This window comes from Botryllus schlosseri, chromosome 16 (assembly GCF_051294905.1).
Source record: "Botryllus schlosseri isolate E-star chromosome 16, Bs_hap1, whole genome shotgun sequence".
Lineage (NCBI taxonomy): Eukaryota > Metazoa > Chordata > Ascidiacea > Stolidobranchia > Styelidae > Botryllus > Botryllus schlosseri.
In genome coordinates this window covers 22,135,730-22,153,749 of record NC_137251.1, presented here as the reverse complement: position 1 = coordinate 22,153,749, position 18,020 = coordinate 22,135,730, and the positions used below count along the sequence as shown (strand labels likewise).

Here is an 18,020-nt window from a genome sequence, read left to right as displayed (position 1 = left end):
ATCTTATTTTCCTGGACTGCGGGAGCAGTTGTAATCAGTTTACACCAGAATACACAGATCAATGGTACTTCATCTGATGTCCCCGTGGAAAAATTAAGTCATTTTCAACTAAGACTGTGAGATCCATAAAAGAAGTTGATCAGCGTAGTAGTTATGTGACATCCATAATATGACATACCTTCAAGCACTGATTTAATGAGCCGTTCGCAGTTTCACTTTACGTTCAGTTCGTACTAACATCTGCATGGCTTAATCTCTGAGACAAGCATATTCATCTTAGTCTGCTATTACATTTGTTCAGTCAGTCCAAGATTTGCGTTTGTGTAATCTGACGTCTGACCCGTCGTTTTCATTGAAAAATCCTTCTGGGATTTGTATACGAAGTTGTTATAAGTTTTCCTCTGTCAAATTATCGAGTTCGAGCAAAAAAAACTACACTTTCTACATGTCAGAAAGTAAACAGTTCGTATTTCAACTTTAAATTAATCGGTTAATTTTGATATAGTCCCGAAACTTAATCACTAGAAGAGTGAGCAGATGAAAACCTACTGGCATGTTCCAAAATAAAAAGTGCTTTCCTTATTTAGCTATAAAGACTAAGAGCAGCATCACCGACGTGATGGAAACATCCATCGAAAATAGAGCATTGTCAGAGTTAGCTAGCTACATTTCACTATAATTACTACTCAAGTAGAAACAATTGAATAGTATAATTGAGATGAACCCGAATATTTTCGGCTGACACTTGTCAGGGGTAATCGTCAGCAACTAGTAGAGAATTCAAAAGAACAGTGTATATCAACAATCGTAACACAAAATATGACGTCACCAGCACCCTAAGCACGCCCCTAAATCAGCAGGTCCCTAGATTTATTAGAACACGCTCTGTGAAAAGCTCACCCTTAACTCATTCGCTCAAGATTGATGTGCGGAACAATCAAAGGCCATAAATTCTGCAATTGGCAAACACTTGTCGGATAATCCCGCCTGCGCGGAAAATTAACGAGACGACAGATTTCGCATACTCGTAAAGGGTCGCTGCCTTGGAGTCGACTTTTACCAGTCAAGGCTGTGTCAACAAAAAGTGTTCGTGTATTATCTAATTGCTACTGTACTGCCATGAATCAAACCGGGGCCTCCACCGTCAATGGGTGTGATATGCTAGTTTGCCCACATAGTAGCATCAGTAGCATTTAGGACGGTGATAACTAAACTCGGGTAATTGGACCGTGATAATGAGGTGTGGCCGAAGTGTTCAGCTTTTACTTGTCACCCCCATCACATCCGGAGGCAGAACAGGGACATGACGCAGGTTGATGACCTTTTCATGCTTTTATTTGTAGTCGTATTCTTGCCATGTCTTCGTCCTCGATGATCACTTTACACCATGCCGATATTACATATTTTGATTCCTGAGATGCCAACTTATAGCACGGCCTACTTTTTGTAAGACACTGCTTTTGCAGATCGTAGGACGAGTAGGAGACTACATAAACCTCCAACACCTATGAAGGCATTCTCACCATCGAGAAATGAACTCATTTGAAAGTGATGTTCACCTTTAAAAATTAGAATTGCCAACATAGCCATTCAAATCTCGATTGTTAGGTAGCGTGCAAGCACTGCAGTTAAAATGAAGGCTCAGTGCGCAATGTTATGTTGCACAGACGACAAATTCGAGAATTTGAGAAGTAAATTTGATCAAATTATATCAGTTACAAATTTCCCCTCCGCTGAGGTTTATTATCCCGATTTGTTGGAACTACAATTGAACTGCGGGTGGCTGCCAGTAAAACTAATGGCTATTGTGGTATACTATCCTCACAGGTGCTATTACACTATCTGCGTGGAAATGCGTTTGGCATCCATGTATATTGTATAATACACCTCAGTATTTGTTAGTGGCGATGATGATGGACTCTTCGATGCGATGGTTAATTATTACATCGACAATGCGGTAGTGGGCGGACTTCATTGTCAAGTCAATCTTATGAAATTAAGCTGAACCTGAAGTTTGAACGATATCTCAGCAGGCCAGTTATGTGGTAACATACTATATTGTATAAAACACCTCAGTATTTGTTAGTGGCGATCGTGATGGACTCTTCGATGCGACGGTTAATTATTACATTGACAATGCGGTAGTGGGCAGACTAAATTGTCAAGTCAATCTTATGAAATTAAGCTGAACCTGAAGTTTGAACGGTATCTCAGCAGGCCAGTTATGTGGTAACAGACGAGGTAATAGCTGATAATTCAAAACCTCACATGGAAACGGAGAAAGCTGCTCTTCCGGCCTGCAATAAAATTGTAAATAAATGTTTGGGAAGAATTGAAAAGGAGTCCCATGTCAAATGATACCATTCGTAGACGTATTTGTGGGATGTCCGCAGAGATAAAAGAAAACTTAAGCAAAGAAACGCCAACATGAGTGCTCCGAAAAGGTATAGCAGTACTTCGTCAGTGACCACCTCTGTAAAACTATGGTGGCTGCTGTACGCATTCTGGTAGTTGTCTGTGCCGTATAAGCCAAAAGAGTTCGGAACCACTGTGCTAGAGTGTGCTGCGAACTATTTTTAATTTCGAAGTGTGCCGCGAGGTCAAAAGGTTGGGAACCACTGGCTTATGCTGTCGAAAATTGGATACCTGCGGGTATGCATCAATATGAATCAAGCTCGTCACCTATCACATAGCTCAATTTGCACCTTTTTATAATCCATCCAATCAGAATCGTTTTCACAACTACTTACTTACTTGAGTACTTTTAAAGTCAGTCAATTCTACTTCTACTTCAAATAGTTTTAGATTGCTTATGAAAGAAGTACTTCTACTTGTACTTGAGTATATTTTTTTCGCCGCTACTTCTACTTCTACTTGAGTAGCTTATTGACTACTTTGACCACCTCTGAGACTATCATATCGAGCCAGCTCCCGTCTACCTTGCATGTCGCATTTCACTGTTACATTTCTGTAGTGTTATGTTGATATGTAATGTATACGAATAAAGATTCTCTCTCTCTCTCGATTGTTGATATAGGCCTACGCTGTTCTTTTGAATTCTCTACTAGTTGCTGACGATTACCCCAGACGAGTGTCAGCCGAAAATATTCGGGTTCATTTTAATATGAATATACTATTCAAATGTATATTGAAGTTCTGTACCTCCAAGAAGCTGTTCAAGTAGAAACATACACAGAAATTTCCCCTCGATCAGAGATAGTCGATATATACCATGTCTGTGGTGTGTTAGTAGAGTACTGCATTACAACCAGGACATCATGTCTGGGGTATGTTTGGGGTGTATTCGTACTGTGTTACAACCCGGACATCATGTCTGAGGTATGTTCGTACTGCATTGCAACCTGGACATCAAGTCTGGGGTATGTTGGTGGTACTACGTTGCCACACTTGAAGACACCCCATAGTTACCCTATATAAGATGACCCTATGTTCGGTATGCTCCATTGCCAAAATGAAAGGCACACTTTCAGAAATTAGGAGTGTTGCGACATTTGCGAGTTGCGCTTGATCCGCGGTCCGCTGTTTACATTGTGATCTTTGTAGTAGTCCGCTCGGTCCGCAGTTCCGCTCGATCCGCCGTTTAGTATTGCAAGTTCCGCTAGTTCCGCGGTCCGCTCGTTCCGTCGTTTAGTATTGAACCATTTTGTTATGGTTCGCAGTTCCGCTCGGTCCGCCGTTTAGTATTGCAAGTTCCGCTAGTTCCGCGGTCCGCTCGTTCCGCCGTTTAGTATTGAGCTATTTTCTTATGTTCCGCTCGGTCCGCAGTTCCGCTCGGTCCGCCGTTTAGTATTACATGTTCCGCTGTTCCGCGGTCCGCCGTTTAGAGTTGCCCACACATCCTACCGGTAAACTCACCTTCCCATATCATATATTGGGTTACCGGTGAACTCGGCCCATGACGAACTCGGCCTGTTGAACTCGGCCCATGACGAACTCGGCCTATGACCAACTCGGCCTATGACCAACTCGACGGAGCTCGGCCTATGACGAACTCGGCCTATGACCAACTCGGCCCATGGTGAATTTGTTAATAAAAGTTATTATAAATGTCGTGAATTGTATTAATTGTGTGGAGACAATGGTGAATTGGTGGTGATGGACATGTCGTATGAATGTTATTACCAATGGGGGCAGTATCGTCATGGAATAGGGCCTAGGCAGAAAAAAACCTCCTTGCACCAACTCAACTATTATTGTGAATTATATTACATAATTATATTATTATCAAGTGATTAGGTTAGGGTTATGATTACGGTTAGGTTAGGGTTAGGATTAGGTTAGGATTAGGGTTAGGTTAGGATTATGATTAGGGTTAGGGTCCAACACTCCCAAATTAACCATTTTCTCCGACAAATAATACAATTTACGACGTTTATAATCATTCATACTAAGAAATTCCCCACGGGCCGAGTTGGTCATAGGCCGAGTTTGTCATGGGCCGAGTTCGTCATAGGCTGCGTTCGTCATGGGCCGAGTTCACTGGCAATCCCCACGTGTTATGACGGCGGCAAGTAAAACTTCAAATTCTGAGAATTGCAATACGGCCGTAAACCAAACTTTACGCTGATTGGTCGAGAGACAATGGCCATGGATACGACGCAGCAACGGAGGACGCTGTATTTACCTAAACCTATAGTCGGCACTACGATGTATTCCTATAGCCGTGTAGACTGTATAAAAACGACAAGATTACAGTCAAATGTTTATTTCTTTATCCATAATAAAATTAGGAAAGGAAATAAAATATTTAATAACATATACTGAAATATAATGCCGAAATACTGCTGTGTTTATGAATGCAGTGCCCCCAATGACAATGAACTGGGGAAGAACAGATCTTTCCATTCATTTTCTTCCAACGTAAAGGACAGGAAGGCTTGGGAATGCAGAGTATAAGAAGGCAGGACTATTTGTGACATACATTTGGGCCTGAATTTGATGCCAATAAGAGTGATTTACTTGTAATTATCTAGCAGCAGTCAAATATAAACTAATTTTCTGTGATTTCTGCTCAAGTTCAAATTTCATGAGCTCATCGCATGTGCTGTTACGATACCTCAAGCACACCAGTGCGGATCAGGTCTGTTCAGCTAGAATCACTCTATCATGTGAAGCCCCCAGATATCCATATGGAAAAAGAACAAGACCGATCTTTGCTACATTCACATGAGTGATGCTTAGTAGTCTTGAATGGCCCTTTCTTCGTGCAATAACCCCCACGATATTGAATACTGTACTATACTGTACTGTCCTTGAAGTGATTTTAAAAGAGATGTTGCATATGGAGTAGGCTATCTGCTGTCTTGTTCCCCTCAAAGCACTCCAAAACCCTACCAAAATTGCTACTTGTGAGTCGAAGAGCCCTATGTATTTACCCCATTCTGCACATCCTCTCTGTTCTGATGTCCTCTGGGCTTAGGTAGCTACAGGGATATCTAGACTAGTCTAGATATCCCTGGGTAGCTAATCTGCATATGACTGACTTCGTTGGCTTCTAACCCTAAGATTCAGGTGATGGATTTGAAGATTCCATTTCAAGACTACATGATGGCGATTCTAAATCATGATCACCCGATAACAATGTAAGATTTGCATGTGCAGCATCCGCAACATTGGAGGAAGACAGTTGACACGGCATGGAGTTCAGGGTCCGCCTCTTTGCAATGCGCATATCTTCTGCTTCGCCACGGAGATTGCGACTGGGAATCGCACCTCTCTTTAGACGTGACTGTATTGGTGTATCTATAATGCACTAGCAGCAGAATCTTCCTTGCAAGAGTGGTGGGAGCAAATTATTATTATTATTATTATTATTATTATTATTATTATTATTGTACACAACAGTGGTGCTTTTAGTCTGTTTAAGGCTTTGTGCTCCACGACACGACAGTATTTGAACTGATCAATGCATTTATTCTTGTCTTTGACATTCTTTCCACTCTCTCACGCATCGGCTCGCGATTCATCGGGTCGTTAGCTGCCGACTTGTATCTTGGCTCACTGTGATTTCTGGGATTTTTAAGTCACTGCAACTGCAGTGAGGTCGGCGATGAGGAGCAAATGAAGCTTGTGGAAGTAGGATTGAAATCCTGCCTTCTTACTCTGCATTCCCAAGCCTTCCTGACCTTTGCGTTGGAAGGAAATGAATGGAAAAATCTGTTCTTCCCCAGTTCATTGCCATTACTAGCACTGCATTTATATTATAGATTACTAACCTACCGTAGGTTAGTAATCTATATTTATATACTCAGCAGTATTTCGGCATTATATTTTAGTATACGTTACTAAATTTTTAATTTTCTTTCCTAATTTTAATATTGATGACGAAATAAACATTTAGCTGTAATCTTGTCGTTTTTATACAGTCTAGACTAGGGTTGGATTATCCGGATAACGGTTAACCGGTTGACCGGTTAACCAGAGGTATTTTCACTATCTGATATCCGGATATTTTTCTGCCGGTTAACCGGATAAAAAAGAATCGTTGCTAATGCATTTTACACGTTTTAGTAAGCTTCAATAAGTCGTATTCAGTGCTGGCGCGGCCGATTAACGAGAAGCGTGTTGCCAATTAGCGAGATGCGTCTGTACACATTGCACAATGTAATGTGACGCGATCTCCTGCTGAGAAGATCGTTAAATTAGGTCATTGATTGCCGCGCGCTCGGCTATCGCCTCTGGCCTGATTTATCGCGTCTTCAACAAGCCGATAGTTCCACTGGATTGAAGAATCGCATCTGCAATAGGCCATGTGCAGTGTACACACTATTTCATCGCTGGCCTGCACTATCGCATCTTCATTGGCTTGGTGCTCACGATATTATCGTTGACCTACACAATCGCATCTGCAATAGGCCTACGAACGATATAATCGCTGGCCTAACCATCTCGGACCCAGCATGCATTGGCTCCTATCTCTCGATGGCTTGTTGACGATATGCCGTTAAGTGTCTTCTAATTAGTGATTCTGAGAGTGACACCGCGAAACTGAATGACATCGAATGTTCGCAAAAATGTGCGTGCGGGCAAGCGTAATTGATTTCCGCTGATGATTAATTCGAAAAAAATCGAAACCCCCTGATTTTATTTCAATCCCCCTACATTAGGGCTCTTCAAAAATGACTTTTTTTCTCAAATCGTACTGGCTACTTGATAAAATTGTTAGGTTACCTAATTTAAGCCTACACACAAAATTTGGTTCAATTCCAACCAGTAGCCGCTTTGCTACAGGAGAAGAAAGTTTCTATTTATTATATGAAAATAAATAATAAAAAATTTGAAAATTTTCTGTTCACCCCATGAACGTGTTAGGCTGTCTATAGAAACGATGCTCACCAAATTTGGTTCAATTCCAACCAGTAGAAGCGGAGTTATTGCCGTCGAAAAATTTGGATTTGAATAAAATAGTATTTACGGTGACCGATTCTTTGTTTATTTATTTTAGTTGTGCTCACCGTAAATACTATTTTATTCAAATCCAAATTTTTCGACGGCAATAACTCCGCTTCCACTGGTTGGAAATGAACCAAATTTGGTGAGCATCGTTTCTATAGACAGCCTAACACTTTCATGGGGTGAACAGAAAATTTTCAAATTTTTTATTATTTATTTTTATATAATAAATAGAAACTTTCTTCTCCTGTAGCAAAGCGGTTACTGGCTGGAATTGAACCAAATTTTGTGTGTAGGCTTAAATTAGGTAACCTAACACTTTTATCAAGTAGCCAGTACGACTTGAGAAAAATAGCCATTTTTGAAGAGCCCTACCTAGATTCTCGGCTGGCTGCGTGCCTGATCACGAGAATTAGAGCGAGGTATCATGTCGGCATCAATTCCAGTATCAGCTAGTCGTCCTTCTAGTACTCAAAACCTAAACATAAGGATGGTCAAAAGGATGTAAAGCCGTTGAAGTTTCCGACGTACGACCTGCCAACCTTTTGACTCTCTACGAAGCGCTGCTTTCTATTCAGCCCACTTCTGTGGAAGCTGAAAAAGCATTCAATGAACGTGGACTCTTTGTTACAAAATTCCGGTCCCGGCTACAGGATCCTACAATTGATGCATCTGTGCTTTATAAAGAGGGCATTGCAGAAGCAGTGAACATTAAATTTGCGTGGTTTTTCTCGTATTCGCTCATACTGCGCGCGTAGGTAGGTAGCCTACTCTACAATAACACTGTGTAATGATTTTGCGATCCGTTTTACATGCAGACCTAATGAAATCGATTGTCTCACTTAGCAGTTATTATCCGGTTAACCGGTTAGATAAATTCCAAAATATCCGGATATATCCGTTATCCGGATAGTGAAAATTATTGATATCCGAACTAACCCTAGTCTAGACGGCTATAGGAATACATCGTAGTGCCAACTAGGCTTAGGTAAATGCAGCGTCCTCCGTTGCTGCGTCGTATCCATGGCCACTGTCTCTCGACCAATCAGCGTAAAGTTTGGTTTACGGCCGTATACTGCCCTCCCCCAGCATTCGTACGACATGTCCGTCACTCCCAAATTAACCATTTTCTCCGACAAATACTACAATTTACGACGTTTATAATCATTAATACTAAGAAATTCCCCACGGGCCGAGTTGGTCATAGGCCGAGTTCGTCATGGGCCGAGTTCAATAGGCCGAATTCGTCATGGGCCGAGTTCACTGGCAATCATATACTGATTACCAGTGAACTTGGCACTTGGTGAATTCGGCCGGAGGAACTCGGCACTTGGTGAATTCGGTCATTGGTGAACTCGGCCATCGGGAAATTTTGTAATAAAAATGCATTAAATATATATCTCAGATAAAGAAGAATCACGTGCCGTGGTAGATCGCGTAGCGGTACCGGTCACCATGATTGGTTACTGGAATGTTTGCCGGTGAACTCGGCACCAATCTTGGGATATCCTAACCCCAACTTTGACCCTAACCCACCTCCAATCCCCCTTTCACCTAATATCCACATTTACTCCAACCTAATATCCCCCCTTACCTAACATCCCCCAGGCCCCAACCCTAATCTTGGGATACCCTAACCCACCTCCAATCCAATCACCCTTTCCCCCAACCCTAATCTTGGGATACCCTAACCCACCTCCAATCTCCCTATCCCCAAACCCTAATATCCCTCTTTCCCCAAACCCTAATATCCCCCTTTCCCCAACCCTAATATCCCTCTTTCCCCCAACCCTAACATCCCCCTTCCAAACCCTAATAGTCCCCTTTCCCCAACCCTAATACTCCCACCCCAACCCTTATCCGTCTCTGCAAAGGCACAAAAAAACAATTTATTTTGACGTTTATAAATTTTTGTTTGTGTTTGTGGGAAAAGTTTATTGGTGATCCTTTAAAACTTCGTTATTACATAAAACACAGATATCCATCTTCTCAAAAGTCGTCCGTCCGTCCCACGCCAAGTCAAATCAACACTGAGCCGACGTGGTCGGTGTGCGAGCGTCGCGTTATCTCCCGCGCTTGCGCAATCCGTGATCACGTGATCTAATCACACCGTGACTGCGTGATCTACGCATGCCCTGACCTGCCTCCTTACAAGATTGCCAATCACTTGATAATACTATTATTAGTTTAATAATTCATATTAATAGCTGTTAATACACTTTATTACAAAATTTCCCGATGGCCGAATTCACCAAGGGCCGAATTCACCAAGTGCCGAGTTCACCAAGTGCCGAGTTCGTCCGGCCGAATTCACCAAGTGCCGAGTTCACCGGCAACCCATATATTTCTTCTTACAACCAATATACACCCTGAACACAACACATAAGCACTGTTCTTCGATAATTACTCAATACATTCATCTCAACAAGCTGCTAAATCCATAGGAGCACACTTTCGACTGAGCTCACGGCAGCAACGATAGCCACGGAAAGTTCGTTTGATCGAACTTTCCGTACGGCAGCAAAAAAGCGAAGAAATCGACCGTACGATAGCCGTAGCGACAGACGCCGTGAACGAATCGTGCATGTGTGAACATTTCCACGGCCGGCCGGCCCGATGGAAAACCGTACGGCAAAAATCGTGGCCGGGAACCGTGCATGTGTGAATTAGCCTTTAGCCTTAAGTTATCTATAGATAGCCGCGATAGCTGCGGGAGCTGCGATAACTGAGTATATCCACGGGGCCTCAAGGGGTGCATGTGCAATTGTGCATTGTGCATGCCAGTTCAAGAGACCCCGACTGGTTGCGGTTGGTCGTTCGGTATTCCTCTATATCTGTTCACTACATCGCATTGGAGGAGGGTTGGTTCGATTTGTTTGAAATACGGTCAGATTTGTTTGAAATGAGGTCAGTCTCATGTTTGAAATGAGGATAGTCATGTCAGAAATAAGGATAGTCATGTTTGAAATAAGGATAGTCGCTATATTCACTATAAATTCAGTTGCAGTACCAGGCACGACTTCCCTGTGGTAGCCCAGTCCGAACACATCCCAGACCCAGTCCGAACACACCCCAGACATGATGTCCAAACACGCCCCAGACACGATATCCGGGTATCAACACAGGTCGAACACGCCCAAGACACCATGTCCGAATGGCAACACAGACCGAACACGCCCCAGACACGATATCCGAGTGTCAACTCAGTCCGAACACAACCCAGACCCAATGTTTGAATGGCCGAACACGCCCCAGACACGATGTTCAATTGGCGGCACAGGCCGAACACACCCCGGACATGATGTCCAAACACACCCCAGACACGATGTCCGATTGGCAGCACAGGCCGGACACACCCCTGACATGATGTCCCAACACGCGCCAGACACGATTTCCGAGTGTCAATACAGGCCTAACACGCCCAAGACACCATGTCTGAATGGCAACACAGACCGAACACGCCCCAGACACAATGTCCGAGTGTTAACTCAGTCCGAACACAACTCAGATACCATGTTTGAATGGCCGAACACGCCCCAGACACGATGTCCGATTGGCAGCACAGGCCGAACACACCCCAGACATGATGTCCAAACACGCCTCAGACACGATATCCGAGTATCAACACAGGCCGAACACGCCCAAGACACCATGTCCGGGGTGTGTTCGGCCTGTGTGGCCAATCAGACATGGTGTCTGGGGCGTGTTCGGTCTGTGTTGTCATTCGGATATTGTGTCTTGGGCGTGTTCAGCCTGAGTTGATACTCTGACATCGTGTCTGGCGCATGTTCGGATATCATGTCTGGGTCGAGATCGGCAATTCAAACATGGTGTCTGGGTTGTGTTCGGACTGAGTTGACACTCGGACATTGTGCCTGCGGCGAGTTCAGACATCATGTCTGGGATGTGTTCGGACTGGATCTGGGATGTGTGCGGACTGGGTTGCCACTGGGAAATCGTGCCTGGTACTACAACTGACCTCATAGTCAATATATAGCGACTATCCTTATTTCAAACATGACTATCCTCATTTCTAACATGACTAACCTCATTTCAAACATGAGACTAACCTTATTTCAAACATGACTATCCTTATGCAGCTTTCCAATCCAATAAATACCTGCTTCGAAACTTCAGAATTTGGATTGGTACAAGAATAAAATTTTTAAATGCTTTTGTGAGAAGTCAACTCACATATGGCTGCAGCGTATGGTCTCTTTCAGAAAATCAAAGAAACGTCCTGGATGTCTGCTACAGACAATTTTTGCGAAAAATGATACATGGAGGCTACACTCGAAAGGGAACCGGCCACGCCTTCAAAATTAGTAATAAAAGTCTTCATAAAATCTGTCGCACTGAAGATCTCTCATCCTTTATTGATCACCAACAAGCTAAATTTCTTGCCCACATAATTCGGAAACCTAATGATAGTGTCGTGAAGTCGATAACCTTTGAAGATGAAAGGAGAACCAAGAAAGGAAGACCGTCTGCAACGCTGATGAACAATGTCCTTAATCGGAACGATACCGACATCAGGACATTTTCGAAAGCAGCACTTTCACGCGAAATTTAATTTATATTTGAAATCTTTATTGCTGTGTCCTTTTTCGATGGATATTTCCATCACCTCGGTGATGGTGCTCTTAGTCTGAATGCAGACAGAGCTAGACCTATATATATATATCAAACATGACTATCCTTATTTCTAACATGACTATCCTTATTTCAAACACGATACTGACCTTATTTCAAACATGACTAACCTTATTAACATCGTGTCTGGGGGTGTTGGGACTGTGTTGCTAATTGCACATCGTGTCTGGGGCGTGTTCCGACATCATGTCTGGGTTGTGTTCGGTGTGCTCGGTCTGTGTTGCCATTCAGACATGGTGTCTTGGGCGTGTTAGGCCTGTATTGACACTCGTACATCGTGTCTGGCGCGTGTTTGGATATCATGTCAGGGATGTGCTCGGTCTGTGCTGCCAATCGGACATCGTGTCTGGGGCGTGTTTGGACATCATGTCTGGGGTGTGTTCGGCCTGTGCTGCCAATCAGACATCGTGTCTGGGGCGTGTTCGGCCATTCAAACATGGTGTGTGGGTTGTGTTCGGACTGAGTTGACACTCAGATATCGTGTCTGGGGCCTGTTCGGTCCGTGTTGCCATTCGGACATGGTGTCTTGGGCATGTTCGGCCTGTGTTGATACTCGGACATCGTGTCTGGCGCCTGTTTGAACATCATGTCTGGGGTGTGTTTGGCCTGTGCTGCCAATCGGACATCGTGTCTGTGGCGTGTTTGGACATCATGTCTGGGGTGTGTTCGGCCTGTGCTGCCAATCGGACATCGTGTCTGGGGCGTGTTCGGTCCGTGTTGCCATTCGGACATGGTGTCTTGGGCGTGTTCGGCATGTGTTGATACTCGGACATCGTGTCTGGGACGTGTTTGGACTTTGGACATCATGTCTGGGGTGTGTTCGGCCCGTGTTGCCATTCGGACATGGTGTCTTGGGCGTGTTAGGCCTGTGTTGATACCCGGACATCGTGTCTAGGGCGTGTTTGGACATCATGTCTGGGGTGTGTTCGGCCTGTGCTGCCAATCGGACATCGTGTCTGGGGCATGTTCGGCCATTCAAACATGGTGTCTCGGTTGTTTTCGGATCTGAGTTGACACTCGGACATCGTGTCTGGGGCGTGTTCGGTCTGTGTTGCCATTCATACATGGTGTCTTGGGCGTGTTAGGCCTGTATTGACACTCGTACATCGTGTCTGGCGCGTGTTTGAACATCATGTCTGGGGTGTGTTCGGCCTGTGCTGCCAATCGGACATCCTGTCTGGGGCATGTTCGGCCATTCAAACATGGTGTCTGGGTTGTTTTCGGATCTGAGTTGACACTCGGACATCGTGTCTGGGGCGTGTTCCGTCTGTGTTGCCATTCATACATGGTGTCTTGGGCGTGTTAGGCCTGTATTGACACTCGTACATCGTGTCTGGCGCGTGTTTGAACATCATGTCTGGGGTGTGTTCGGCCTGTGCTGCCAATCGGACATCGTGTCTGGGGTGTGTTAGGACTGTGTTGACGCAAGGACATCGTGTCTGGGGCGTGTGCGGACATCGTGTCTGGGATGTGTTCGGACTGGGTTACCACTGGGAAGTCGTGCCTGGCACTGCAACTGACTTTATAGTGAATATCGCGACTATCCTTATTTCAAACATGACTATCCTTATTTCTGACATGACTATCCTCATTTCAAACATGAGACTGACCTCATTTCAAACAAATCTGACCTTATTTCAAACCAATCGAACCAACCCTGTAGAATGTTTTCAGCTGACACTCGTCAGGGGTAATCGTCAGCAACTAGTAGAGAATTGGAAAGAACATTGTATATCAACAATTGTATCTCAAAATATGACGTCACCAGCATGAAATTTCGAATGAGAGAGCGTTCAATGTACTATTTTTAGGTGATATTTTGTGATACGATTGTTGATATACAATGTTCTTTCCAATTCTCTACTAGTTGCTGACGATTACCCCCGACGAATATTCGGGTTCATTTCAATATGAATATACTATTTAATTGTACATCGCATTGTGTGTGTGTGTGTGTCTTGGCCTTTGGGCAGATGAAAATATAGTCTGCCTATTGATTGATTGATCCATCCCTACGTTAAGTATAATACTGGTGAATTCTTTCAGATCATAATGGCCAATAGAACTGTAAAGGAAGCTGCTACTGTGAAGGGAACTAACCCCCAGTATCTGGTTGAGAAAATTATACGCTCTAGGATATATGACAGTAAATTCTGGAAAGAAGACTGCTTCGCTCTTACTGGTAAGCTATTATATTGTTGTCGCTCTTACTGGTAAGCTGTTACAGAACATAAGTCAATTGGTAGTGGTTTTGAACTGGAACTGTGTACTGTAACTAAAGCTGGCCCGTGGATATACTCCACTATCGCAGCTATCACTGTGAATTTACTCAGCTATATCGCAGAACCCGGACAGACAGTCAGACACGATGTCCGAATGGCAATACAGTCCGAATAGAACAAGGATGCCATGATGTCCGAACAGCTCCCTCCCCAGGGCCAGAGACAATGACGGAGTGGCAGCACAGTTTAAGCACACCCTAGACATGATGTCCGAGTGGCAACACAGTCTGCCAGCTCTAAAGCATGTCCGCATAAAAAGACTGCCAACATATCAGGTCTGACAGTCGGACAATGTACGTCTGAGGTTTGTTCGGTCTGTGTTACATACCGATAAAACTGAACCCCGATGTGTCCAGCCATTAGGCTATTCAAAAGATCCGCATTTCTTGAAATGAACCAAAATTTTTGACCTCCCATGGCTAATACCGATATTTCTTTGAAATTGTGATATTGCCTTGATATTATCGGCTAACCTGCAATCGACTGGGTTCTGTAGCCGTAAGTAATTGTGCAGTGAAAATGAAGTGTGCTGTTGTGGCAAAGATACTTAACAGGTTTGGTGTCCTGCATAATTAAATGGAAAATACTGCTGTGCTGTTTATCACTGTTTCCTGTTTATATGCTTCATTTTCCTGTCATTGATCACAAATTTTGTTTTGAAATGTCGAAGCCATTTATAATGTTGCATGCTTGTTGCTGTGTTGCAATATTAAGCAATGATATGTTATGTTGTTGTAATCACTGGTCATCTGGCATGAAAATAGAGTTAATTTTTTCTCTTCTCTTCTTTTTTTCCGCTGGCCCTCTATATCAATGTAAACGTGGCGTTACGCTCGAAGAAAATCTATTCTCGAAATTCGGGAAGCTGATCAGATCACGGCCTATTCAGGTACATTGCCACTTAGGCTCTCATCACTAGAACCATACAAAATCTAGTACCTGAATGATTCGATTGTGAATCGAGTATTAGAGTGCCACTCATTATGACGTTGTAAGAATAAGAATAATGTGGAAAGTTCAAACATGTACATTTGATGAGACCATAATGTAAATAAGGCCAGGTCTACAACTCAATGAAGGCAATTTTGTATTTTTATGGTAATGCCTATTTCATTGCACTTTGTGACAATGCTGTGGGTTGATCACGACTCCACCGATGTCAACCGTCAAGCCACTAATGGTGTGTAGCCTTCTACTCAGAGTTGGATCAATTACAAGATTTTAACTCAATTACAATTACAATTAAAATTACTTCCTTGCATGTTTCAATTACATTACAATTACAAATACTCAATGCTAAAAATATTGAATTACAATTAGCCTACAATTACAATTACTGTTAAATATGTAATTAATTACAATTATAATTGCAATTACAATTATTTTTGAACAGGTAATTGATTCAGTAAAGAGGTGTTCTTTGACAGCCATAACGACGTAATTAGCAACAATCTCGAGCGATTAATGTTTCATTCCTGATATGTAGAATATCCTATAATTAAAAAAACTGGAACGTATTCGAACTATTCCTAATCATGAGCACTGAAAACTACAAGCACAGAAAAATGTTTCAAGCGACTGTTAAGAACCAAAGGTTTGAGCGACTAACAGACAATAGGCTACAGAACAGTCAATGTAATGTAATCAAACGATTCGGCTACTCAGAGCTGAGTCAGGATAATGAAATGTAATTGGTAAGGCGTCAGCGATAAGGATGATACCGATAAGGTGCGTAAAATTGAAATAAATGCAAAAGGAGAGAACCTCCTGATAACTAATAATTACAATAATTTGGTTCGCATTTACATTTTCACTTGCTCGGAAACTGTTTGCATTTGATGAACATTAGGATGCGAAAAGTTTCTGGCGACAGTAAATTTGGCCAAGATTGGGATAACATCTCTACAAATGCGTGATCAAGTTAGATGAAGCCTTGGTTGGAAAGCTGAATTTTTTTTTGCTATTGTTGCAAAAAGCCTAGGTACTGGTCAGAGATTTAAAAAAAACTTTGACCGTGGTGTAGGAAATGGTTCAGCACAGGTTTCAGAAGAGTTTATTTGCTGTTCATCCATCTTTGAAATATTAAGATTTAGATTAGCCCACTGGTTCTAACTTTTTTAGACACGCCCCCCATTATGACAGTGAATATTTCGTGTCCCCCTTATCGTCATAGCACACAATGAAATCAGAAAGTTAGCAAACCCTACATATAGTTTCATGGTATGGAAGGTTATGACTGTTGATGAGAGAATTCTCCAATACGAAATTCAGACTATTCACCGAGCAATAACCATAAAGCGGAGGTTAATCGGGCCAAGGGCGGAAAAGATTTCAGTTCACTGGAACGTCGCGTCCCGTTCAGATGCTTTCACGCCGCCCAAGGAGGCACGCACCCAGTTTAAGAACCACTGGTTTAGCCTATATTGTAATTCGCAAAGTTTTCTGTTGCTACTGAAGTATGGGAAACGGTTTAGCGTGACCGAATTATCTAGTTACAACGCAGCACGCATAGAACACCGATTTAAATAGGCTAATTATTACATGTGGTGACTGTTTACTAAGGCCTTTGAGGCTCCTTGTCGTCATCCTGGTTCGTACCGGATTTTCACTGGTGCGACGAACAAGTGATCGATAAAATGATTATTTTATATTGTGATTGTCAGGTTTCCATGAAAATGTAATTGAGATTGTAATTAAGTAAAATTTCCATCAAATTACAATTACATGAAAAATTGTAATTAATTACATTCAGCTCAATTACAAATTACAATTGATCCAACTCTGCTTGTACTGCATGTTTCCTAGGCCTATGCTGCGATATGACCAATCGAGGTTTCAAGATTCTTAGGATTGTATAATTTGAGCTATCCAAAAATTCATCTTTCACTTATCGACTCAAATCATTTGAATGAATACTCGATTCAGTTGCAAGTGCTCCTATCAATCTGCCCCGCCCAACCTACCCCACCCGCATTAACAGTTGTAGTTTCATTTCCGATGAAACATAGAACATGAACTGTGTACATGCGTATTGACACAACTCCGCTCTTATGCTGTAGCCGAGCTTCTTGTGGACAAGGCAATGGAACTGAAATACATCGGCGGTGTGTACGGAGGCAACATCAAACCTTCACCTTTCTTATGCTTGACTCTGAAGATGCTTCAAATTCAGCCGGACAAGGACATCATTGTGGAATTCATAAAAACCGAGGATTTCAAGTGAGAATAATTAATTTATAATCCTTTATGCCGTGATTCTTGCGCCACTTTCAGTGGTCGTATTTGATATTGAAGCGAAATCGAGGAATCGCTAATTAACCACTGAACTGGCTGGCAAGCTTACGCGCACTTATACTACCCGTAAATTCCTCAGCACGTTGAATCTTGTCCTGTCCATGTATTATAGGCATTTACTCATGTACTAGACCGTAATAACTTGATGCTAACTTGGTAAATTTGAAACTATTTCAAACCCCTCCCTTCTTTCATTTGGACACCCCATGTAAAAGTAAAAGTCGGCGCCTATGATAGTAATAGATAATTTCACAATTATAAATGTACCCGATGGCCCTCCATGATAGCTTCAGATAGCATTCAAATGAACTGTGTCCATGTCAACCATTGAATAAGCACTTGCACCAGGTAGGCCTACTTTAGGACATCAGCTTGCTT

General features: G+C 42.8%; 1 protein-coding gene across 2 annotated transcripts in view; it reads left to right on the top strand.

The window, feature by feature from the left end:
* The window catches only part of LOC145459365 (pre-mRNA-splicing factor 38A-like), a 78,611-nt gene that overhangs the window by 55,095 nt on the left and 5,496 nt on the right, over positions 1–18,020 (top strand). For both annotated transcript variants that reach the window (XM_080338018.1, XM_080338019.1), the window contains exons 2-3: positions 14,113–14,248; positions 17,408–17,567. In XM_080338018.1, the coding sequence (XP_080194144.1) occupies positions 14,119–14,248; positions 17,408–17,567 (290 nt within the window). In that variant the 5' untranslated portion in view covers positions 14,113–14,118. The remainder of the gene's footprint in view (positions 1–14,112; positions 14,249–17,407; positions 17,568–18,020) is intronic.